Raw genomic sequence first — 27621 nt, forward strand, 5'->3', positions numbered from 1 at the left:
CCTCATTCTGCTTTCAGAGATAGGCTCCACAAGGTAAAAATATTTTCCTCATGACAATTCTTCAGATATTAAAAGGTAGTACTATTATTCCCCATTTCTTCAGGCTAAATATCTTTAGTACATTCAACTACTACACAGAGTTGTGAGGAAATTAAAATGCCCACTATATGGGGATATAATGTACAGCATAATGACTGTAGTTAACAATAAAGAATAGTATACTTGAAATTTTCTAAGGGAATAGATCTTAAAAATTCTCATCATAAGAAAAAAATATATAACTATGAGAGGTGATTGATGTTAACTAAACTTGTGGTAATTATATTTCTACATGTATACAATCTATACATGTATCAAATCATGTAGTATTCCTTGTACTAATACAGTGTTATACAGGGTAGGGCAACCGTAGGTACACAGCGGTGAGTACATGAAACAGTTTATTCTTGTATGCGAAACAGTGTATTTGCATTACTACAGTAAACCCACTTTTGCCCCCGCTATGTATTAATTATCTTTTAATGAAACTAGCAAAAATACTATAGATGCTACTTGCTGTTATAGTTGTTTTTTTTCTGAAGTATGACTTTCAGCTGCTTTTTCATGTTAGAACCACGGTTCATTTTAGGGTGCCAGTGCTGCGTGTACAGTGTGCCACTTATGTTAGCGCCCTCCTTGGGTCGAGAAAGCACAGTTGGCCTATCCTCTTCTTTTTCTGTTAGTGTAACCTGCATTTGTTTTTGAAACTACTTTTTCATGATGTTTCAGGTTCTCACAGATGTGATTTGTGCCCTATACTCTCTATGTACTTTGTACATCTTCGTGTAGTGATTGTTTCATGGTTTCTTAATAAGTTTAGCTTTCTGTGAGATTGTGATTTCTTTTAAGATGGACATAATTTCTTCTTATTTTTATATTGTGCTTTGAAATAGTAGATGTTAAGTAAATATTTGGTGAATACACTTATCAAATAATGGGATGAATACTGGTCTAATCCTAAAACCGTCAGAGTTAAAAAGTATCTTTTCTCCTTCCTCTGTTTTCTTTTTCTCTTCTTTCCTCTGTTTTAGTATGCAATGCTTTCTTGCTGAGGAATTCCTTTCCTGCAGCCAGTTTTTGTGTAGCTTTATTTGCAGATTAGTTCTACCTTTCTGCTCACCTTTCCTGGGCCAGTTTGTTTGCCATCTTAGTGGGCTGAAGTCTAGAGACTAGAAATTAATAGGAATATGCAGTTAATGTATGTTTCAGCTGATCTTTTCCACTCCTCTCCTGACCGTCTTTCTTCTTGCAGTCATTTATGCCATTATAGAATATGAGACTAACGCACAAACAGATTTGGTTCGGAAACCCCTTTATAAGCTTGGAAAATAGATTCTAGTTTGGAGAAGACCAAAGAGTTCTAGCTATACTTTATTTAATTCTCAGTCCAAAGATATGAAGATTATAGGTTAATTTAAGGGTATGGGATAACCCAGAAAATGTAGAACAAATTTCTTGGCCTTCATTTCTGGGGTAGCCATAACAACAACTCAGACCCTGATACAGAGTAACATCAACCCAAGTTTCTCCAGGATTCTTATGTATGTGAAAAACTGGAAATTTTTGTTTGATGGTTTTTCTTTCCTAATTGGATTAGGTCCTTTGCCCCTTAATTGTTCAGTTGTAGAAATACCAACCCTCAGTCTGATAGGTTCCTAATTATTTTCCCTACCTCTAGTCTTGCTCCACTCTTGCTGATTCTTCATAGTGCTTCAGCTTTCCTTGCATTTGTTTACACATTTGTTTATTCACTCAGTAAGTATTTTGTACTCTGATCCAATCCCTGATACACAATGGAGACAAAAACAGGCATGGTATTTATTTTCATAGAACTTAACAATCTAGTAAGAGAGATAGACATAACCAGTTTCTAAAGAATAAATTGTAACTTACAATCACTGATCTTTCAAGAATACAAATATAATCATGTCACCCATGTGATTGAAAAAAATTTCATGTACCTTATCAAACAACTAAGAAAATGATTATCTCAGTAGATAAAGCATTTAACAGAATTCAATATCCATTTGAAAAATATTCTCCAAAATTATGAGTAAAAGGCAGATTGCTCAACTACTAAAAAAGGTCATTTACAAAATTCAGCACCTAACATACTTAATGAAAGTATGAGTGCTTTGACCTTGAGATAGAAAACAAGGCAAGGATGTTCCTTCTTGCCCCTTCTATTCAGCATTCATTCCACTGGAGGTCCTAGGCAATGCAACAAAGCAGTAAAAAGAAGTGAAATTTTAGAAAGAATTATTAGTAGAAAAGAATTGAAAATATTTCATTCAAAAAGGTGCAATAATCTATGTAGAAAACCCCAAAGAATTTACAAAAGGTTACTAGAACTAATAATTGAGTTTAGCATAGTGAAAAGATACAAAGTCAGTATACGAAAATCAATTATATTTTTATACTAGTAACACATAATTAAAAACTAAAATTCTAAAAATATCTTTTTACCAAACAGGTAAATTTAGCAAAAAATATGCAGGGCCTTATATTGCAACTTATATTACAAAACATTTCTGAGAAAAATTTAAGATGTAAATAAATGGAAAGATATATCATGTGCACTAATTGGACAACTCACTAATGTTAGAATGTCCTTTTCTCCTTCACACTGATCTATAGAATCAGTGCAATTTTGATAAAAATTTCAGCTTTTGGGCCCTGGCTGGTGTAGCTCAGTGGATTGAGCACAGGCCTGCGAACCAGAGAATTGTTGTTCGATTCCCAGTCAGGGCACATGCCTGGGTTGCAGGCAGGTTCCCTGCAGGCCAGTTCCCAGCAGGGGATGCATGAAAGGCAACCGTACATCCATGTTTCTCTCCCTCTCTCCTTCCCCTCTAAAGATAAATAAATAAATAAAATCTTTTAAAAAGTACACATATATTTTTTAAAATTTTAAGCTTTTTAAAAAAAGATATTGAGAAGTTTACTCTCATTTACCTTAAAATGGAAGTGGTGTAGAATGTTCAAAATAATTCTTAGAGAGGCCCTGGCTGGTGTGGCTCAGTGGATTGAGTGCTGGACTATGAACCAAAACATCACTCATTTGATTCCCAGTCAGTGCACATGCCTGGGATGCAGGCCATGTCTCCAGTGGGGGGCGCTCGAAAGGCAAGCCACATTAATGTTTCTATCCCTGTCTTTCTCCCTCCCCTCTCTAAAGATAAATAAATAAACCCTTAAAAAAACAAAATAATTCTTAGAAATAACTCTGTACCACCTAATTTTAAGGCCGATTTTTAAGGTAGTAATTATGATAATACAGTATTGGCAAAAGAGATAGACAAATAGGTCATTAGCACAGATAGAGTATCTAGAAATGGACTTATTATACCTGGTTAGTCAGTTTTGGAATAAGTATTCTTTTCAACAAATGGAGCTGGCACGATTGGATATCCAAATGCCACATACATATATTAACCTTGAAGAAGAAGAACCTTTAACCCTTATACCATATACAAAAAGTAATTGCAAATAATTTACAAACCTACATGTAAGAGCTAAAACTATAAAACTTATGACAGAAAATCTTTGAGTTTGGCTGAAGCAAAGTTTTTGTTGTTGTTTTTTTCCAGATAGGACACAAAAAGCACAAACCATAAAAGAAAAATTAAAATATTGAACTTCATTAAAATTGTACACTGCGGTCTGAAATACATTCTTAAGAAAATGGAAAGATAAGCTGAAGACTGGGAGAAAATATTTGCAAGACATTGACTTTGTAAAGGACTTGTATCCAGGCCTTGACCCGTGTGCTCAGTTGGTTGTGAAGCCGAGTGTCCCTGGTTCTCTTAAGTCACTACTTGTTCTTGGGTAAATCATTTCCCAAAGGAGTTTTAAACATCCCCTGAGATGAGTCCTTTTTAGCTCTGAAAATCTAATATGCCTCCTCTGGTACAAAATCTGATCTTTTTCTCAAAAGAAGAGCTTTCATAGTTGAAACAAGTTATTTATAGGAGCTGGTGGCTAAAATGTTTAAACTGAGGAAATGAATAGAGGCAGTAAGAGAATTCTGACGTGAAAAAATGTTAATTGAAAGAAAAGGGAGGAAATTTGTTTTTGAGAATTTACTTGCTAAAAATCCACATGACATTTTTGTACATTGTTTCTTGTAGGTGCCAGGTTTGATTGCCCTTTTTGTGTCTACTGAGATAGGCTGTTTCCTTTTTCTTTTGGAGACACTTTTAACCTTGTGGTGCCACCTTGTGTTGACATGTTTAAAATTAAAGTAATGGTAATAGGTGGCATTAATATGAAATGTATTCTTAGTTTTTTTTTAAAAAAGTCTGTGGATTTGAGGCCAGAGAAGGCCTATAATTTGTCTCAGTAACCATCATATAGTGGCAGAACTGACATAAGGCTTTTCATCCTAGTGATCTTAATGTTGCCACAGTGTCCTGTGTGCTGCTGGAAAATTATTAGTACGCCCCCAGTATAGAATCTCTTTTTCACTTCCTTCCAATGTGTAGTTGTTTTGTACAAACTTATAAAGGTTTAGTACTGTAAATTTACATCATGAATTCTTTCCAAATAATCTTAAAGAAGGTAGTGAAATCTATGGAAAATGGATTTATTACAATCTGGGAATTTGAAGGAAAATAAAAACAACTACATAAAAATATTTTTCTCAGGCAGTACATGGCAGATGAAGTATTTATAAACCTGTTTTCAATTTATTGGAGTGTAACAGAGCAAACAGAATGACCTTTTGCCAATTATTTCTTTGTTGAGCAGGCCAAAATCTGGTCAGAGTAATTGCTGACTAAGGTTTGACGTAGGCTGGCCGGCAAGTCTTCCCTCCCTCCCTCCCTCCCTCCCTCCCTCCCTCCTTCCTTCTTTCCTTCCTGTCAAGTTTCTTGTCACTAAAAGCTAGAAAGTTGCTGTTAAAAACAAAAAAGCAAAGGCATTTATTATGTAATCAGCAGTTTTTGAAATATTGATATAAAACTACAAAATAAATTGTTAGGTGAAATAATTTATAATTCTTGGGGATATAAAACCATGTGAATGTAGAACATCATAATTTCCAATGTTAAAGGTAAGCATTACCATATAAAATAGAAGTAATATGTCTGATGATGGTGTAATATGCTTTTATGAGTTACATCTTTGCTTAGTTTTTCTGAACTGTTCAAACTAGGGGAAAATTTGGGATTTTTGTAATAACTTTGTATGAGAAATAAAAAATTAAAAAAAAACTTTTTCTGTCCTCAAAGGAGTAACTGGCATTATTACCTGTATAAGGACCTAGAAAACTAGGCCAAGTATCTGAAACAATTGTGTTTAGGTATTGGACAACAGGCAGCATAGGAGGCCTGTGATACATGAGGAAAGGGAGACAGACAAGGTAAGCTCTATAGTCTCCTTTAATTTATGCATGGAGGGAATTTCTAGACCACCCTTCAGGGATAGGGAATCCAAGCAGAGCCTAACAGTTTTGCTGAGTTGAAAAAAAAATAGTAGGAGATCCATGAAGTTGGAATGACTGGACTGTATAGGGTGGAGAAATAGAAAAAAGATAGCTACATAGAGGAACAGTCCAGAAATTTGGTTTGTGCTCCCTTCAAATCTTTGACTGAGTAATACTCTGTAAATCATAGGGCAAGCCAAACAATTTCTTGAGCTCATAGGTATGGATAGGAAACTTAAATTTCTTTACCCAGAGGAAAGAGAGATTCTGTTGAACATGTGGGACAATTATTAGAGGCTCCAGAGAAATATTTTTATTAGTAACTAAAACTGGGAAATTTAAGTATGTATTAATAGATAACATTAATGAACCCATTACAGGTTAACATGAATAAGATTCTTAGTGAAAGATAGTTTTTAAAAAATTTTTGTTTATTGATGTTTTAGAGAGAGAGAGACAGACATCGATGTGAGCAACATCGATTGGCTGCCTCCTGTAGGTGGCAGGTGGCAGGTTCACTTCCCCAACCGGCAAGTGAACCTGCAGCCTAGGTATGTGCACTGGCTGGGAATCAAACCTGCAACTCTCTGATGTACGGGACGACGATGAAGCCAACTGAGCCACTCAGCCAGGGTGCTAATTAGTTTTCCAAAATAAAAAATACTGAGAAAAAGGGCATTTTTTTACATTTTGCAAACTCTTCAGTTTCTATGTAGAAGGTTGTTGGATTGTTATATTTGTTTCTCCATTTTTTCTGTTGTAATGTGTTACTTCTCTTGAAATATTTTAGGAAAATGTGGCCACAAACAGATACATAATTGTAGAAGGGAGGAGTATTTTAATAGACTTTTCAGATAATATTCTTTTAGTTTTATTTGATATTCTTATTTGATTCTGAACCAAAATTTGGCTTGTTAAAGGTTAGTAACAATGTGAAGTCTGAGACCAAATCAATGAAAATTTAGCATTCTGCTATTTTAAAATTCTGTGGAATATATTTACTTTAAGCGTATGATTTTGTAATATCATGAAATTGTCATTTGGAAACTATTGGTTCACTCAACCAAATGTTGACATGTTACATTTTATAATATTGGTAAATCACATTTGTTAATACCATCACTGATCTGATAGAAAAACATTGTAAGTTTTGGAATGCTATCAGGCTCATAGTGACAGATACAAATTTTTTAAAATTTGGATTTTAGTTTCAAGACCCATTCTATTATTGAAAAACAATGTCAGTTGTTTTCTTTGCATTGACAGATTTTGTTTATGTTTGAGGAAATATCAAGACTGAGTAATATAGTGTGCAGTCATTTGTTCAAGTAAAAATTGTGCTCTATGAAAAAACAGTTCATTTCATAGTGCAAACAAATGCTTTTCCTCAGGACTACCGCTGTACTTTAGTATGAAGCAGAAATTCTTTATGGGTAGTGTTCATTTCATAACACACAAATGTAAATGGATTAAATGCTCCAATCAAAAGATAGGTGGATGAATTAATAATAAAACAAGACCCATACATATGCTACCTACAAGAGACCCCCTTCAGATAGAAAGATACACACAGACCCAAAGTAGAGGAATGGGAAAGACATTTAATGAAAATGGAAATAAGAAGAGAAGCTATGATAGCAATACTTGTACCAGACAAAATAGACTTTAAAGCAAAGGCTATTTTGTTTTAAGAGACAAAGAGGATTCAGCAGTTCACTTCTGGATGTTTATCCAAAGAAACTCAAAACACTCATTGAAAGGATATATGCATCTGTATGTTCACTGAAGCATTGTTTACAGTGGCTAAGATATGGAAACAACTTAAATGTTTATTGATGAGAAAATGGATAAAGGAGAGGTGGTACATGTATACAATAGAATATTACTCAGCCATAAAGAACGGAGCTCGCTATCTACAACAACATGGATGGACCTTGAGGGTATTATGCTAAGTGAAATGAGTCAGATAGAGAAAGACAAATGCCATATTGTTTCTCTTAAAAACCAAAATAAATGAACAAACAAAATAGAAACAAATGCATAGCCACAGAGAACATTTTGATGGTTGCTAGGCAAGTGAGGGATTGTGGGGGATGGATGATAAAGAGGAAGGAATTAAGATGTACAAATTGCCAGTTTTAAAAACAGTCATGGAGATGTAAAGGACAGTATGGGGAATATAGTCAATAATATTGTAATAACAATGTATGGTGTCAGATAGGGTCCTAGACCTATTTAGGGGATCACTTTGTAAATTAAATAAAGGTCGAACCACTGTGATGTACACCTGAAACTTATATCATCTTGTGTAAGAATTGACAGTCAAAACCTCCCCATAAGAAAAGCCACGCCCAGATGACGTCACAGGTAAAGTCTATATGATATTTAAGCAGGAGATATTAGCAATCATTAACAAATAGAGAAATGCTAAATATTTCTTAATTCACTTTATGAAACTAGCATACCAAAACCAGCCAAAGACATTGCAAGTAATACCTTACCTGTAATACCAAAACCAGACAAAGACATTACAGGTAAAGAAAAGTACAGATCGGCATTTCTTATAACCATAGAGGCAAAAATTTCTAAAAAATATTTGCAAGCTGTATTTAGTAAAATACAATAAAATACTTACCTATGTATATGGTAACCTCATGATCAAGTGGGCATTATTCCAGAATGCAGGACTTCTTTAACAGCTTGAAATTCATTATTGTAATTCACCATATTAATACAGCAAATGAAAAAATTTCTCTTATCATTTCAATAGGTGGAGGGAAAAGCATTTGACAATATTTAATACCATATCTTTTTTTATTGTTCAGTTACAGTTGTCCCAGTATTTCCCCATGGCTCTCCCCTGCCCGACCCACCACCTGCTCCCTGAATCAATTCCCGTCCTGTTGTCCGTTACCATGGGTCTTTTACACATGTTCCTCGACTAGCCCCTTCCCCTTCTTTCCTCTGTTATCCCTCTCCCCGCTCCCCTCTGGTCACTGTCAGTTTGTTCCTTATTCCATGTCGCTTTTTCTCTTTTGCTTGTTTGTGTGTTTCATTCATTAGGTTCTACTTTGAGGCGAGATCCTATGGTATTTGTCTTTCCCTGCCAATCTTATTTCACTTAGCATGATGCTGTCCAGTTCCAGCCATGCTGTTGTGAAGGGTGGGATTTCTTTCTTTCTTTCTGCTGTGTAGTATTCCATTGTATAAATGTACCAATTTTTTTTGATCCACTCATTTACTGATGGATGCTTAAGCTGTTTCTACCACTTGGCTATTGTAAATAATGCTGCTATGAACATTGGGGTGCATAGGTTCTTTTGAATTGGTGTTTCAGGATTCTTTAGGGCTTAGTCCCAGCAGTGGGATTACTGGATCAAAAGGCATTCCATCTTTAATTTTTTGAGAAAATTCCATACTGTTTCCCACAGTGGCTGCACCAGTCTGCATTCCCACCAAACAGTGCACTAGGGTTCCCTTTTTCCCTTTGATTTATTTATGATGGCCATTCTGATTGGTGTGAGTTAGTATCTCATTATGGTTTTAATTTTCATCTCTCTGATGGCTAGTGATGTTGAGTATTCTTTCATGTGTATATGGGCCCTCCATATGTCCTCCTTGAAGGAAATGTTTTTCATAATTGATTGTAGTGGTGTTTATGTCAAAACTTATAAGTGAATTTTTTTCATAATTGATTGTAGTGGTGTTTATGTCAAAACTTATAAGTGAATTTTATTATATGTAAATCATATTCAATGGTTTTCTAAAAAGTATGCTATTAGATTCAATATACTGATCTTTTTTTAAAAAATCTTTTCCCATAGTTTTATTGATATATTATTACACAGCCTTGTATAAGTTTAAGGTATACAGTGTAATGACTTGACTTACATGTATTGTGAAATTATCACAGTTTATTTAATATCTAATATCACATAGAAATGCACATCACATAGAGATACAAAAAGGAAAGTTTTTTTTATTTCCTTTGATGAGAACTCTTAGGATTTACTCTCTCAACAGCTTTTAAATATACCACATAGGGTGTAACTATAGTCATCGTGTAATACAGTATATCCCCAGTACTTACCTTGTGGCTGGAAGTTTGTACCTTCATCCAATTTCTTTACCCCCCAGTTTTTGCTGTGGTTACAACAAATCTTATGTCTTTTTCTGTGAATTTTTTTAAGGTTCCATGTTAAGTGAGATAAACAGTATTTATCTTTCTGTATTTACTTCTTTCATTTAGCTTAATGCCCTCAGGGTCCATTCATATTGTTGCAAATGGAATTTCATTCTGTTTTTAATATTCCTTTGTGTGTGTATATACATACACATATATATTCTTATTATATACCACTTCTTATTCATCCATTCATAGACACTTAAGTTATTTTGGCTATTGTAGATAATGCTGCTATGAGCCTGAGGGTGCTTTGACCTAGTGTTTTTGTTTCCTTCAGATATATTCCCAGAAGTGGAATTGCTACATCATGTGGTAGTTCTATTTTTATTTTTTGGGGAATCTTCCATGGTGTTTTCCATAGTGGCCATGCCAATTTACAGTCCCAACAGTGCACAAAGGATCGCCTTTTCTCCACATCCTTTTCAGCATTTGTTATCTCTTATCTCTTAACTCATTGATGATAGCCGTTTGTATATATTTAGGAAAATGCATGCAGGTCCTTTGCCCATTTTAAAATTAGATTATTTAGTGTTTTTGCTATTGAGTTGTATGAATTCTTTATATATTTTGCATATTAATCCTATACCAGATAAATAATTTGCAAATTCAATGGACTATTCTTGATGACACCAACATATCTTCACAGTTTACCAAGTGACGTATGGGGCTACCATAGTGGGCGTTCTGTCTTACGTTAAGATCTCTGGAGTCAAAGACACTGAGATACAGAACAGGCTGACAGGGACCAGAAGGGAGAGGGGAGAGAATTTCAGGGGAAAAGGGGAAAGATTCACAGGAACAAGTATAAAGGAGACATGGACAAAAACTAAGGAGGGGTGGAAATGGGAGGGAGGTGGGGAGCACTGGGGGGTGGGCTGAGATGGGAGTAAAAGACAGAAAACTGTACTTGAACAATAATTAAATTTTAAAATCCTTTAAAAAAAGATCTCTGGCATCAGATATGGATACTGGCTCTGAAATCTGCTGCATTCTAACACTTAACTGCCCCAAATTATTTTGGATATCCTTGGTACAATTACTACTGTGTATTAAGAACCTGTACTGGCCAGGTACAGTGCTATTACCTTACTCAATGTGTATTAATCAGTACAACTCAAAATACCCAACATTTTTTTAGTCCCTTGTATGTACTGAACACATACTAATATAAAATATTTCCATGCCTTACGTCATTTAATACAGCAACCCAATGAATTTTTGGTACTGTAGTTATCCCCACTGTACAGAAGAAGAAATTGAGGCCAATGGAGAAGACTTTAAAACATGAGAAATTCTGGTGGCTGTCATGATTCTGGTTTTGTTTTCTATTTCTCTCTACCTGTGGAACAAAAGACTTTGTTTTATGTGTTACCAAAACTTGCTGCAAAGAGTAATGGGACTTCTACTTAAAATCTTTTTTGTTTATCCTTTAAGAAACTTCTTTTAGGCTGTGGGTCCTAAGAGTGTCTCCTAGAGTCTGAGTGGGCGGTATCAGGTGAACAGAGGTGGTATCTTAAGAGGAAAGCAATGGGAAGACTTGCAAGAGCATAAGCCCCATTCTATACAAGTACAGATGTAGAAATGGCAACCTTAACCACAAGCAAAAAGGCAACATATTTATATGTATTTGATATACAATGTATGGCTCACCTTTCTACCATTTTATAAACAGAACAATCCTTTGTCAACAGTGACATTTTTGAACACTTAAGTTGATAAATTTTATGTTTCTGAGATAATGAACCATACTTATTTTTATGATGTTTAATCACTATCCCAAGTGCCCAGATAGGAATTTTCTTTAAGAACATACGGAACTGTCTCTAAGTCCATGAAGGGTTTGATTGTGGCGTTGCTTATTTAGGTACCTGCTATGTTTCCATAGAACTTCTATAACATAAGCTTTTTCTCTCCTCCTATTACTTTATTTATCATCGTGGAATTATTTTTTCTCTTTTGATATATAACAGTCAGTTTTTTTAGTTTTTACTCATTTATTATGATTTGAATTGAATTATGTTTTAACCTAAAATTATAGACTGGCACTAACCTAATAAAAGATGTATGAAATATATGTAATTTTTGATTCAGTGACCTGTTTAATAAACTTTAGTGACAGAAACTAGTTGGTTGATTTATAAGTAGACTTGATTCTTGAAAACTAATTTGTGGAGCACTGGGCAAATTGTGATTCCTCACTTTTTCTCATTAGCAGCATGTTTATTTTTGACTTTATATCTTTAGGTCTTTTGTCTTTTCAAAATAGAATATCCTTGCCTTTGGTTTATCTCTCCTTCACAATTCAGTTGTACTTCAAACTTGGTTTAAACTTACCGTATTTTTCTGACTATAAGATGCATCCCCCCAAATTTGGGAAGAAAACGGGGGTGCATCTTATAGTCCGAATGTAGCTTACCTGGCTTGCTGTGGTGGGGTGGGGCCATGGAGCCAGGGTCACAAGTTATTAAATATTTTACCACATTTTTTGCTTCAAAATATTTTTCTCTATTTTCCACCTCTAAAACCTGGGTGCATCTTATGAGCTGGTGCATCGTATAGTCCTAAAAATATGATAGTTTTTCTGCAAGCTGGGTTTAAGTCTCATCTCTGTCACAGAGCCTTCTCTATTTGATCCAACAACATGTTTCTTTTTTTCTTCCTGAAATTCTGTTGCTTTTATCTGTAACACAATTTACATTGTGTTCTAGATTATTGGCTCTTTTTTTTCAGCTACTTTTATTGATGCTATTTCTTTTCATCCTTGGATTCCAGACTTAGAGAAGATAGGCATAATTATTTCATATTTTATAGATGTAAAAACTAAGAACAGACAAGTTTTTGATTTCTTCAAGATGAGACTTTAAATCTTCATTCCAAAATCTGCTTTCCCTATATTGTGATGACTCAGGTTTTATACTTTAGTTGCTATTCCTACCATATTCTGAGCACATATGTGTTGTCAATTGATTGGTTTAAAATAGATTGTTTCTCTTCAGACCCCCCCATCACTGATACCTATTTCTTTTAAAAAAGGTATGTAATTAAGTAACTACCTAATTAATTAATTGTGGAATCTTTTGTCATAATTAATTTTGAAGCCTGAGTTCTTCAAAGGGGACCATGTTGTTTGATCAAGATTTGAAGTTTGGACTATTGCAATTTTTGTTATTCACTCACCAGAAAAATGTAATTGACTTGCATACCATATGTCTAATATGAATGCTAGCTCGAGATGTGAACAAATGTTGATTACATTTTAAATTTAATTTAATTTTATTTTATTAAAAATAAGCTTCCAATTTAATTAACTTTCGACTATCTATAATAGAATTTTTATTTTTTCTTCTGTTTTTTAAAATTGTGGTTCAAATACAGTTGTCTCCATTTTCACCCCACCATGGACCCCCGCCTCCTGCCCTTGTGCCTACCCACCTTTGGCTTTGTCCATGTGTCCTTTATACATTTTCCTTGATGGACTTTCCCCTATTTCCCTGATTATCTCTCTTCCCCCTCCCCCCTGGTTACTGTCAGTTTGTTCTTTATTTCAGTGTCTCTGGTTATATTTTGCTTGCTTGTTTGTTTTGTTGATTAGATTTCACTTACAGGTGAAATCATGTGGTATTTATCTTTCACTGCCTGGCTTATCTCCAGTTCCATCCATGTTGTTGGGAAGGGTAGAAAGAAAGAAAGAAAGAAAGAAAGAAGGAGTTCAGATTCCATTATTTTGTTAGTAATATTCAACCTCTTCTTATTTATACAGGAGAAATTAAACAGATTCTAGAAAATGAACTCCAGATACCTGTGTCTAAAATGCTGTTGAAAGGCTGGAAGACTGGAGATGTGGAAGACAGTGTAAGTTTCTTTATTTTTATTTTTCAATTACAGTTCACATTTGGTGTTATTCTGTAGTAGTTTCAGGTATACAGCAATATTGTTATCATGTACTTTACAAAGTGGTTCAAGTACCCACCTGGTCTCATGCAGTGTGAGTTTCTTAAATTGCCTAGAAATAAAATTAAGTTATGCAGTTAAGTAAATGATATATACAAATTGGTTTTTATTAGTGTTATTACATATGACAGGAGTAGATTTGGTAATAACCTAGTTTAAGAAATTAGCACACAATAATTTTCAAGATAATGCATTTTTACAATAAACAAAAAGTTTTAAAGGAGTTTTGGCCCTGGCTGGTGTAGCTCAGTGGATTGAGCACTGGACTGCAAACCAAAGGGTTGCTGTTTCAATTCCCTGTCAGGAAACAAGCCTGGGTTGCAGGCCAGGTGTCCGATTGGAGGGTGCATGAGAGGCAACCACACATTAATGTTTCTTTCCTCTTTCTACTTCCTTTCCCCTCTCTGAAAAAAATAAAGAAAAAAAATAAAATAAAATAAAGGAGTTCAGTATATAAATGAAAACACTATGTAGCATATTTTTTGTATTTCTAGCTATAGGAGTTTAACACTCTGTTTTGGAAGGTTTTTTACCTTTTTCTCAAATCTCATAGGGTGTCAGTAAGTGCTCTGGGATAATAATTTAATGAATAATTTCTTGTTCGTCTGAAAGATGTCATACATAGAGTGTATACATGGTGCCAGGTATTAATTATATAACAAAGATAATAAGGAAAATTTTTATATTGGTAAATCTATTTATTTGTATTCATTTATTTATTTAGCTCCATTAACTTTACAGTTGTGCATTTTCTTATTTTCTTTTTTGTTTTTATTTTTCAAAATAAATTTTATTTATTACACTATTACAGTTGTCCCATTTCCCCCCCCTTCACTCCCCTCCACCCTGCACACCCCCTTTCACCTGCATTCCCTGCCCTTTAGTTCATGTCCTTGGGTCATATATATAAGTTCTTTGGCTTCCACATTTTCTATACTATTCTTAACCTCCCCCTGTCTATTTTCTACCTACCATCTATGCTACTTATTCTCTGTACCTCTTCCCCCTCTCTCCCCGTCCCACTCCCCTGTTGCTAACCCTCCATGTGATCTTCATTTCTGTGGTTCTGTTCCTGTTCTAGTTGTTTGCTTAGTTTGCTTTTCTTTTAGATGTGGTTGTTAGTAACTGAATTTGCTGTCATTTTACTGTTCATAGTTTTGACCATCTTCTTTTTCTTAGATAAGTCCCTTTAACATTTCATATAATAAGGGCTTGGTGATGATGAACTCCTTGAATTTGATCTTATCTGAGAAGCACTTTATCTGCTCTTCCATTCTAAATGAAAGCTTTGCTGGATAGAGCAATCTTGGTTGTAGGTCTTTGGATTTCATGACTTGGAATACTTCTTTCCAGCACCTTCTTGCCATAAAGGTTTCTTTTGAGAAATCAGCTGACAGTCTGATGGGAAGTCCTTTGTAGGTAACTGTCTTTTCTTTTGCTGCTTCTAAGATTCTCTCCTTATTTTTGATCTTGGGTAATGTAATTATGGTGTAACTTGGTATGTGCTTTCTTGGGTCCAAGTTCTTTGGGACTTTCTGAGCTTCCTGGACTTCCTAGAAGTTTATTTCCTTTGCCAGACTGGGGAAGTTGTCCTTCATTATTTATTCAAATAAGTTTTTGATTTGTTGCTCTTCCTCTTCCCCTTCTGGTACCCCTATAATTGGGTTGTTGGAATGTTTAAACAAGTCCCGGAGGTTCCTTAGTCTCTCCTCATTTTTTGGGAATTCTTATTTCTTCATTCTCTTCTGATTGGATCTTTCTTTCTTTCTTCTGGTCCACTCCATTGATTTGAGTCCCAGTTTCCTTCCCATCACTATTGGTTCCCTGTACATTTTCCTTTATTCCACTTAGCATAGCCTTCATTTTTTCATCTAATCTGTGACCAAATTTAACCAATTCTGTGAGCATCCTGATTACCAGTGCTTTGCACTGCATCTGATAGGTTGGCTATTTCTTTGTCTCTTAGTTGTATTTTTTCTGGAGCTTTGATTTGTTCTTTCATTTGGGCCATTTTTGTTTTTTTTTGGTCTGGGCATGCCTGTTACTAGTGAGGGGTGGAGCCTTAGGTGTTCACTATAGTGGGGCAACTCACCTCGTTGCTTTGTGACGCCATATGGGGTTGAGAGGAAACAGTGACACTTGCTCCACTCTGCCAGGTTTCAGTCACTTCCCCCGCTACTCACAAGCAAAGTGGGCCCTTCTGGTGCTGATTCCCAGGTGGGTTAGCTTGTGTTCATTCTAGGACCCTGTGGGTCTCTCCAATGAACTCTCCTGTGAGGCTCGGAGTTTCTCCCACTGCTGCCTCAACCCCCACAGATGGTTTCAATCAGTGTCTTGAAGCTTTATTTCCCTGAGCTGGGACGCCAGGTTGTGAGGTCTGTCTCGCTTCCCAGGTGTTCCTCCCAGTTTATCCGCATGTGAATGTGGGACCTCCTGCTCCACCAGCTGCCTTGCCAGTCTGCCAGCTGCTGCCTTGCCCACTCCGGTGCTGCACCACAGCTTTGCCGGGAGTTCTCTCCACCCAGCTGTCCATCTCCACCCTTCCTACCAGTCTGGATGGATGTTTCTACTTTAACTCCTTGGTTGTCAGACTTCCATACAGTTCAATTTTCTGTCAGCTTTGGTTATTTTTTGTTTTTAAATTGTTGTTGTCCTTATTTTGGTTGTGTGAGGAGGCACAGTGTGTCTACCTACACTTCCATCTTGGCTGGCAGTCTATAGTTGTGCCTTATATTGGTAATTTTAAATGGTGGGAATATTTCTTTGTTTATTTGGATAAGTGGCAGCAGCATGGATTGAATAATATTTTAAGAATTTTAAAAAGATTTATACATTTAAGGTAGTAGTTGCTATTCTCAGGGACCTAGTAGCAGCCTTAAGTATAAAATATTTTATACCCTTTTTCTTTTCCTGACAGAAAGGGGAGAAATGGAAAGAAGTGAGTTAACTCTGAATATTAGATATTTAAGGTGAAAATAATTATATATTTTTTTAACACAAGCTACTGATTTGATATTTCAGTATCCAGGCATATAAAGTTAGAATCATTAGCTTTTGGTTCATTTTTTTCTTTGTCAATGGCTTCTGGTAGACATTGTGCTTATATGTACTTATATGTGAGTTCACTTGATATATGGGAATTTTGAGTATTTCAAAATATTTACAGGGGTTGGTAAGATAGATTTAGGCACTGAGTTAGTGCTGTGCTAGATTAGGGGTCAGCAAACTTTTTCTGTGGAGACCACATTCATATAACTTTTATTGCAGTATGTTTTTATAATTGTTCTATTTTACTACTAGTTATGCTTAATCTCTTACTATGCCTAATTTATAAATTAAATTTTATCACAGGCACAGATATATAGGGAAAATATAGTACATGTAGGACTCTGCAGTTTTAGACATCCACTGGTCTGGAAACCTGTCGTCCATGGATAAGGGGGCATACTGTATGTCATTATTTTCCTTATTTCTACTTTTATATCTTTATTATTATTGCCTCTTCCCTAAAAACTTTCATCTTTGAATTTAATGTCAAGAAATATCACCAGCCCTGGACAGTGTGGCTCAGTTTGTGGGAGCATTGTACTTAACCGAGGGGTTGTAGGTTTGATTCCCCCTCAGGGCACATACCTAGATTGTGGGTTCAGCCCCCAGTCTGGGCACATGTGATCCTTGATATGAGCACATGTGGGAGGCAACCAATCAATTCTTGTCTGTTGCATCAACGTTTCTCTTTCTCCCTTCTTCTTTAAAAAGCAATAAAAATGTGCTCAGGTGAGGATTAAAAAAAGATCATATCCTCTAGCCTTGCCTGGGTGACTCAAGTGGTTGGAGTGTTATCTCGTATACCAAAAGGTTGCAGGTTTCTGATTTATAGTTGCTCTCCGTCTTAATTCATAGAAATTTTAATATCTTTGTAAATGATTCTTCCAACACCTTGGTCTCCTAGTTCCTGGAACTTTTTGTTTTTTTTTACCCTATATCAGCTGTATCTTCCCATGCTTTTAATCATTTATTTATAACAGTTCTTGAATTTTCATTTCAAGCTTCCATTTTCTTCTCAACATCTCTCATTTTTCTATCTCGCTTCCTCTGGTCTCCTAACTCCAACAGTCCTTCAGCCCCACTCACAATCCACTGTTTGTACTATCTTTCATGATCATTACCTCTTTCATGCCCTCTCTTCCTTCCTTACAGTTGGTTAAAGTCCACAGTTAGTCTTATAATCACTTTCTTGTGTATAGCCTCAACTCTTGGTTCATAGATCTTGCTTGATAAAAATCCTTACCTTGAATAAATCCAACATTTTTTTCTTCTGTGCCTCATGAATTAATGTGATTGGAGACAAACAAAATCATGGTGATTGATGTGTCTTTAAGTTTATGACCATGATCTTCAGAGGACCTCTTAATGTTGCTATGCAGATACAATATATGATTTATCCAGGTTTATCCACACTCTCCTAAATGGCACTTTTATACTTATCCTTTCACCAGACCTTTAAAACACCTCTCTCCTATTCTCCCTCTCAGCTGATGATTTCATTTTTTATTTTGTTTCATGGAAAAAAAATAAAGGCAATTACAAGAGAATTTCTATAAGCTCCCAACATGGTCTCTGTTTACTTACTCAAATCTTATACATATACTATCCTTTTCTCCTGTTACTCTAGATCAGTGATTTTTTGAAACTTTTTCATCTCATGGCCCACATAAACTAATCACTAAAATTTTGCAGTAGACCAAAAAATATATTTTTTGCTGATCTGAAAGAAAAGGATTATAACTGTGATTGATTTACAAATAACAATAAAAATAATGATAGTAATTACCTACCATTTTTGTTCCAAAGTGACTTTTTAAAAAATCAGATGTTTGTACTTGTATGTAAGGATTTCTGGTACCAAGAATTAATGAATCAGATGCAAGCTTATTTTTGTGATGTGACCAGTAAGATGCAAGGTTCAAGACAGGGCATTCATATCAAACAGCTATTGTTGTGATGGCTGTTGTCATTTTTTTTATTTGACAGTTTCAGAGAAAAGAGATCAGTGCTTATGACTAAATTGTCAGGTATTGCATGTTTTAAAAGTTCTTGTAGCACACTGGTTGAAAATCACTGCTCTAGATGGTCTGTTCAGTCTCCTAAGACCAAGCCTCCATGTTTGCTTTGGAATACCATTATTTATCTCCGCTGGCCTGTTCAAGGACTTCACTCTTTCCTGCTTTTTTGCATCATCAGCATTTTCCTCTAGTAGAGCACTACCATGAATATTCAAACATGATGTTATTTCTTCCATTTTTCTTGATCCCATCTCTGCTTTTAGAAAGTCACTTCATTTCTCTAGTCCCCTTTAAAACAAAACTTCCCCCAAAGAGTTGTGTAACATCTGTTGTTTCCAATTCCTTTCCTCCCCAAACCTGTTCCCTGAATTCCAGGTTGATATATTCAGCTACTTATGTATCTTTCCCACTTGAATGTCTAATACATGTTTCAAACCCCCATGTCTAAAGGGGAAGTCTTTTTTCATCTACATTCTTCCCCATTTCGGTTGAGGACAACTCCTTCCTTCCAGTTGTTCATTCTGTTATCTTTTAGTTAATTATCAATTCCTTTCTGTCATAACACATATCCAATTGGTCGGGAAATCCTTTTGGTTCTGCCTTCAAAATATATTCAGAATTCAACTATTTTGTATTATTTCTACTGCATCACACTGGTATAAGCTATCATCAGCCTTATCTTAGTATATTTCATCAGCCTCCTCTGTGCCTCTACTCTCCTGTCAACACCTTTCCCACCCATTTTCAATGCAGCTGACAAAGCCATCTTTTTAAAACATGATTCAATCATATCACTCCAATAATTTCCCATCTTATCCAGAGTAGAAGTCAAAGCTCTTACATTAGCCTGAATGGCTCAACACATTTTCTGCTTCTGCCATTACTGTTAATCTCTCTGACCTGTTTCCTACCAGTGCTCATTTGGCTTCAGTTTCATTGGTCTCCTTGTTCTTTCTTTTTTAAAAATCCTCGCCTGAGGATATATTTATTGGTTTTGAGGGAGAGAGAAGGGACAGGGAGAAACATCAGTTGGTTGTCTCCTGTACACACCCCAACAGGGGATCGAACCCACAACATAGGCATGTGTCCTGACTGGGAATTGAATCTTCAGCCTTTTGGTGTATGGGATAAGACTCCAACCAAATGAGCCACCTGGCCAGGGTTCCTTGTTCTTTATTAGGCATTTTGCCCAGATGTTGCCTGAAATATTTTTTCTATATATTCTCATGGTTTCCTCAACACCTTAATGTCTTTGCTTAAATGAGAACCACCGTGATCACCCAGTTTAAAATTATATGACTCCCCATCCTTTTTTTCTTTTTTTTTTTTAAGATTTTATTTATTTATCTTTAGAGGGGAAGGGAAGGAGAGATATATCAATGTATGGATGCCTCTCATGAGTCCCCTGCTGGGAACTGGCCTGCAACCCAGGCATGTGCCTTGACTGGGAATCGAACTGCGATCGTGTGGTTCGCAGGCCTGCACTCAATCCACTGAGCTACACCAGCCAGGGCTCCCATCCTTTTTTTCTTCACCTCTCCTTCCCTACTTTGTGTTTAATAGCAAAAAAAAGAGATCACTCTCTAATATTCAATTATGTAGATTACTTATTTTATTTATTGCTACTAAAGTGTAAGCTTTCTAAAATTAGGGGTGTTAGGCTATTCTGTTCACTGTTATATTCTTAGTGTTTAGAATAGTTCTGACCCAGAGTAGGTAACTCACTATATATCTGTTGAATAGATATGTGTGTCCTGGGTTATGGTATAAAGATGTAAAATGAGATGTAAAATGTGTTTCATAATGTTTAGTGCTATCAAAAAATGCTTGCAGTACATTAGAAAGTATTTACCATCAAGTTGGGAGTTCAAAAGATATGTAGAAGGGTTTTTTTTAAAAAAAAGATTTTATTTACTTATTTTTAGAGAGAGGGAAAAGGAGAGAGAAAGAGAAGGAAAGAAACATCGATGTAAGTTAGAAACATCGATTGATTGCTGCTCATATGCGCCCCAGTCAGGGACCAAACCCACCACCCAGCCATGTGCCCTGACTGGGATTGAACCAGCGACTTTCCACTTTGTGGGACAGTGCCAAACCAACTGAGTTAAGGAGTTGAGAGTTAAGTGACCTAAGTGACTTAAGTAGCACTTAATATGAGACCTCATCCAAGTCACTTTACTTCTCAGACTGCAGCTCCTCATCTATGAAGGTGAGGTGCTCTCTATGATCTTTTTTGTGTCTGATGATCTCTGAAAGCTGACATTTCTAATTTTGGCTGGAATGAAGTGCTTATTAGTTGCAAGGATATACTTGTTCAGTGAAGATATTAATATATTAACTGTGTTGTTATCTATTTATATCTCTTCATGAGCCAAAGAATTTTTATTTTAACATTCATACTTATGCTAATTTATATATGGGGAAAATAAGGTTATTTGCATTTTGTAGTTCTTGTATATTACTCTATTTAGGAAATAGTCAAAAGATGAAAAGTCAGACTATAATATTGACAGTTTTTCAAGAACTATAGGAAAAAATTAACAATGCACAATCAACAGAAAAAAATGCACAGTCAGTATTTGCTTTTTGTGTTTTCTTTTTCAGACGGTCTTAAAATCGCTACATTTGCCAAAAAACAACAGTCTTTATGTTCTTACACCAGACTTGCCACCGCCTTCATCATCTAGTCATACTGGGTAAGGTGTTTACTTTTTCTGTGAGTCTGAAATGAAAAGTTCGATTGTTAATAACTTTGCTTTAAACTGTACATAAATATCAGAATCAAATCAAATCAAAATCTTATTGAAGCTTTAACGTGCTGACAGTGATGAACTTTATAAATTTTCAAATTATATGGTTTAGGCTAGTTTATTTGTTTGGTTTTAGTGGTAGTATCTCTTATCCAAAAAAACTCTTTACCTAAACTCCACTATGTAAACAACAGTCAAATTTCGATGTTTGAAGGGGAAGAACGGGAGTTGGAGAGAAGAGAGTAAGTAAGTGGAATTCTAGACTTTCCCATGTCTAGAGAAGGTATACCTTTGAGCAAAATTCCTTGGGGTTTGCAGAATACAGCTTGCAAAACACTGCTATAAAATTCTTTATATTGCTGATGTTATTTCTTTCCAAAATTACTGTGCTGTTAAAAAAAAATAAAGAAGTCCTAGAAGGTAGCTGAGGCTAGATAATTGGTTATTTGTTTATTTACTTATTTACCAAAAACTGGGTGAAAATACCAGATATAGAGTTAATTTTTTGAATTTCTCATAGGCTCGGTCCCTTTCTCTTTGACAGCCATCGGCTGTTCTCTATATCTGTGGATCTGTTTCTGTTTTGTTTACTCATTTCTTTTGTCTTTGTAGATTGCCACATATAAGTAAACTCATTCAGTACTTTTCTTTCTTGGTATGACTTATCTCACTTAGCATAATGACCTCTAGGTCCATCCATGTCACTGCAGTTGGCAAGATTACACTTTTTATTGCTGAAATATATACCTACACACATATATGTGTGTATATTTATATGTATATATGTATCTATATCACATCTTTCTTATCCATTCATCTACTGATGGACATCTGGGTTGCTTCCATATCACAGCTAATACAAGTAATGCTGAAATGAACAGAAGTGCATGTATCTTTTCAAATTATTATTTTTATTATCTTCAAATAAGTACCCAGAAGTGGAATTCCTGGATCATATAGCAACTGTATTTTCAGTTTTTTAAAATAAATTTTAATATGAACCTCCATACTATTTTCTGTACTTCACTAATTTACAGTCCCACCCACAGTGTGCAAAAGCTGTCCTTTTTCCACATCCTTGCCATAGCTTGTTATTTGTTCATTTATTGATAATAGCCATTTGACCAGTGTGAGATTCTCATCATGGTTTTGATGTGCATTTTTATGGTAATTAGTGCTGTTGAACATCTTTCTGTATGTCTGTTAGCTATCTGTATGTCCTCTTTGGACACATGTCTATTTAGGTACTGTGCCCATTTTTAAAAATTATATCATTTATCTTTTTTTTGGTGTTGAGTTGTGTGAGTTCCTTGTATATTTTGAATGTTTACTTTTTACCAGATATATGATTTGCAAATATTTTCCCCCATTCGGTAGGTTGGCTCTTCATTCTGTTGATGGCTTCCTTCACTGTGTGAAACCTTTTTAGTTTGATGTAGTACCATGTGTTTATTTTTTTCTTTTGTTTTCCTTGCCCAAGGAGACATATCCAAAAGATATTGCTAAGAGGGATGTCAAAGAGATTACTGTCTGTGTTTTTTTTCTAGGAGTTTTATGATTTCAGGCCTTAAATCCATTTTCAGTGTTTTTTTCTTTTAATGGTATAAGTGGTTTTTGCCTGTGTCTGTTCCAGTTTTCCAATACCACCTATTGAAGAGATTTTCTTTACCCCATTGTATATCCTTGCTACCTTTGTTGTAGACTATTTGATCATGTAAGCAGGGATTTATTTCTGGGCTCTTTATTCTGTTGACCTATTTATCTGTTTTTGCACCAGTTTGATACTGTTTTAATTATTGTAACTTCGTAGTATAGTTTTATGCCAGGGAGTATACTACTTTGTTCTATTAAAATTTCTTTGGCTATATTGGGTCTTTTTGTGGTTCCATGTAAATTCTAGGATTAGTTCTAATTCTTAGAAGAATGTCATTGGTATTTTAACAGGGATTGCACTGGATCTGTATATTTCTTTAGACAATAAGGATATTTTAACAATATTAATCCTTCTGCCTGTGAGCGAGGTATAATCTTTTATTTACTTGTATTTTCTTCAGTTTCTTTCTTCAATGTCTTATAGTTTTCAGAATACAGCTCTTTTACCTCTTTGGTGAAATTTATTCCTTGGTAATGTATGCTTTGATGCAATTATAAGTGGAATTTTTCTTTCTGATTATTGTTCATTATTGCCGTATAGAAATGCAATAGATTTCTTTAGCCTGAAGTTTTACTGATTTATTAGTTCTAATAGTTTTTTATGAAGTCTTTAGGATTTTCTATATATAGTGTCATGTCATCTGTGAATAATGAGAGTTTACTTCTTTTCCAATTTGTATACCTTTTTTTTTTCTCTTTTTTAATCTCTGATTGCTGTGGCTGGGACTTTCAATACTGTATTGAATCGAAGTGATGCTAGAGGGCAGTCTTGTCTTTAGAGGGAAAGCTTTCAGCTTTTCACCATTGAATATATTAGTTGTGGGTTTTGCCATATAATACCTTTATTGTGTTAAGATATGTTCTTTCTGTGTGCAATTTGTTGAGCATTTTTATCATAAAAGGTTGTTGAATTTTGTCAAATGCCTTTTTTTTCATCTATTGAGGTGACTGTATGGTTTTTATCCTTTGTTTTGTTAATGTTATGCTTCCCATTGACTGATTTACAGATGTTGAACCATCCTTGCATCCTTGGGATGAATCCCACTTGGTTTTGGCATATAATCCTTTTAATGTATTATTGAATCCAGTTGATAATATTTTGTTGAGAATTTTTGCATTATGTTCATTGAGGATATTGACCTGTAATTTTCTTCAACTATACAGTTTTTATTAAGATTTTCTCTCTATTTGGAATAGAGTATCTCCCTTTTTTTCTTCAGTTTTCACAGTGAAATTCATTACAATTATAGAATGAGTAAATTATTTTAATGTTTAATTGTACTTCATTATTATTGCTAGATAAAGCAAACTGATCTTAAATGAATGATTATGCTAGTGTTAGAGTCATAATTCTTGTGAGTATAATCTTATTCCAAAACTATGTTTAAGTTGTTTTAGGTTTTTATAATTTTTACACACATTTTCTTCAGTACAGCTTGGTGATTTTGTTTGGTATAGAGACCTGTATCCCTGAACTTGAGCATTGTCAGACTTCTACCCACCAGCTACCAGATATCTGTATTATTTATGTAGTGAAAGGAAAGCATTTGTGTGGGTTTTTTTTTTACTATACTACTCACAGAACATTTCTGGCCACAAAATCGTGTTTTTTGTTTTCTCCACACTAAGCAGTTCTTCAGCACCCACTGGATGTTATACAGTTTAACTAAATTCTGTTACTGTTTACCTGAAAATAGCATCAGATCCAGTAGGTTCAGAGCTCAGTCACACAGGCTGCCCCTCACATCAACCAACAATTGCAAGTCTAGGTTGTTACCTGTGTTTCTGACCAACCGACGGTAAATGGAGGTTTACATAACATCTTTTTTGGTTTGATAATTTGCTATAACAGCTCACCAAACTCTGAAATCTTCTCTACATACTGTTACTGGTTCATTAAAAAGCATATTTCAGAAGATACAAATGTATAGCCAAATGAAGAGATACATAGGAAGAGATACAGAAGGATTTGGAGCACAGGTATTTCTGTCCTTGTAAAATTTATGGTGCCCCACCCTCTCGGCACATGGATGAATTGTTATTCCCCAACCTGCAAGCTCTCCAAAATCCTCCAGCTGGGGCTTTTTATGGAGGCTTCATTACACAGGTATGTTTGACTGAATCACTGGCTGTTAGTGATTAACTCAACTTCACCCCCCTCTCCCTTTTCTCTCCCCACAGGTAGTGAGGAGAGGGATGAGGATAGCACCTAACACAAAGTTGGTTCTTCTCTTAATCAGCTCCCATCCTGAGGTGTTTTGTAAAAGTCACCTTATTAACAAACTCAGATGTGGATGAAAGGGCCTTGTTATGAATAACAAAAAACTCCTTACTCTCACCTGTATCACTCATCACTTAGAAAATTCCAAGGGTTTTAGGAATTCTGTGTGGGGAAGAATACCAGATAGAAATTGCGGAACTGAAAAAGTTAATTCTAATGTAATTGTATTTGGTAATTTGTTAATAGTTTGTTTTAGGTTAAGATTTTAAAGATTTCTTGGGTTACTCTTTATCTTTTATGTTCAGATCATATATTAGTGGAAAGTTGAATTTGCATGCTATTGCAAATAGCCAAACAGTATTTGTAGTCCTGTTTATAGTAATTAATGTCTTCATAAACACCAGATGAGATTAAACAAGGAGTTATAGATATGGTTCTTTATCTAGTTAGATTCTTTATAGTTAGTTCTCTCTAGTTAGTTCTTTATCTAGTTAGGTAGATTATTATTTTGTAGGTTAGTTAACAGAGTGTAATCACTATCATCCAATATGTAATCCATATAATTATAAATAGATAAGGAGGTATTATTGGTTATAATCTATTACTTTCCAGTAGCATGATTAAATTGATTTATCAAAAAGTCATCCTGGGCCCTGGCTGGTGTAGTTCAGTGGATTGAGCACAGGCCTGTGAAGCAAAGGGTGGCCAGTTCGATTCCTAGTCAGGGCATATGCCTGGGTTTCAGACCAGGTCCCCAGCAGGGGGAGCATGAGAGGCAATCACACATTGATGTTTCTCTCCCACTCTTTCTCCTTCCCTTCCCCTTTCTCTAAAAGTAAATTTTAAAAATATTTTTTAAAAAGTCATCCTGGGCTAATGGAAATAAATGTTCTTCATCTTTATATATGTGGCTGACTTTGATTGCCAATTGCTCAATCTCTAGGTAAGCAGTAGTATACAGTGCTTCTGAAATGCTGTGTTTGTTGAAAAATGAGTCTTCATATAGCACTAAAGTAATCTTTTCTAGTTGGCTTTATAGATTGTTACCAAGTTATAATGATGCTGTTTCCCTGTATTGGAACAGTAAGAAAAATTCAAAGTGTAACAAAAGACATGAAGCACAGGGTTAGCTGGGTGGTAGGAGTATGGGGCATGTAGAATTTCTGGCTAATGAAAAAGTTATATTAATAAATATTTTCTTAAAGTATAATAAGAAACCCTAGGTGTGTTTATTTTAGTATTTTTATATGTCTTTCTATAAAACTAGATTATTTTTCTCTTTTGTGTGTGATTTCATAGGAGACAATTTAAAAAATTATGCAGAACCTTAAAGGCTAATGGTAATAATTACTTTTAACTTGTGATTTTCATTTTGCATTTTACCAAATAAAAAATTTTTTTGACATCTTAACAGTAGAGTCCAAAAACAGCTTCCTGTTGAGTTATATATATAGCCGATCATATTATTGAATATTTGATAGACAGATAAAATTGCTGTGTACTAAACTTTACAATGACTTAATTTATTTTTGCAGAATTGTGTTATAATTGGTGAATTCATAGAAATCATATTTGTAACTTATAACCTAATTCATAATCTAGTAAGAAAAACAAAATGTAATTTTGACTTTTAGTGTTGTATTGGAGAATTGGAAGATACATGGAAGAATTCTGAAATTGGTAGAGAAAAATAGAAAAGGTTATGTACATATTATTCCATCCTACTTTAATATCAAACTTGATATTTTAAAAAATAGGTATATTTTATTTAGGTGTTTGGTTTAATGTTTAATTCATTTTATTGTTTTATTTCTCAGAGATGAATCAGTAGATGTTGGTACGTGGAAGAGAATTGGATAATAAACTACCTGTTAATTGCACTGCAGAACCATGATAGGGTTCTGCACCTGTTTTCCACCATTCCAATTCCAGTGCAGTGGCAAACATTAGGTTCTTTCTTTATAACGTATGTTTTCTCTAAACAGACTAGACACCATTGGTATTATAGTGTCACTTTCCAAATTTATTTTAACCAAGTCAGGAAAGTAATATGATTATAACCTATTATTCCAGGTAAAAAAACATCAAAATATAATGAGAAGAATTTTGGATTGAAATATCATCTGGGCTAGGGTCTTATGTTTTTTTTTCTTTATATAATGGGAAGCATTGCTTTTAGTTCTCAGGGTGGTTGTAAAAATTTAGAAGGCAGGAGTGATACTTTATATGCAAAAGCACAAATAACAAAGAATGATCATTAAAATGATTCATTTGTGCTAATAAATACCAATAGTAATACTTTTCATTCAACTCTTTTTTTTTAGCCTCAC

The 27621-nt window shown here is 34.9% G+C and overlaps 1 protein-coding gene across 1 annotated transcript in view; it reads left to right on the forward strand.

Annotated features, from left to right (window-relative positions):
- FAF1 (Fas associated factor 1) overlaps positions 1 to 27621 on the forward strand; it is a 432339-nt gene that overhangs the window by 145663 nt on the left and 259055 nt on the right. The window contains exons 5-6 of the mRNA XM_037043313.1: positions 13411 to 13502; positions 21272 to 21363. Of these exons, the coding sequence (XP_036899208.1) occupies positions 13411 to 13502; positions 21272 to 21363 (184 nt within the window). The remainder of the gene's footprint in view (positions 1 to 13410; positions 13503 to 21271; positions 21364 to 27621) is intronic.

This window comes from Sturnira hondurensis, unplaced genomic scaffold (genome assembly GCF_014824575.4).
Source record: "Sturnira hondurensis isolate 20B ecotype Veracruz unplaced genomic scaffold, ASM1482457v3 Scaffold0004068, whole genome shotgun sequence".
In the NCBI taxonomy this organism is placed as follows: domain Eukaryota; kingdom Metazoa; phylum Chordata; class Mammalia; order Chiroptera; family Phyllostomidae; genus Sturnira; species Sturnira hondurensis.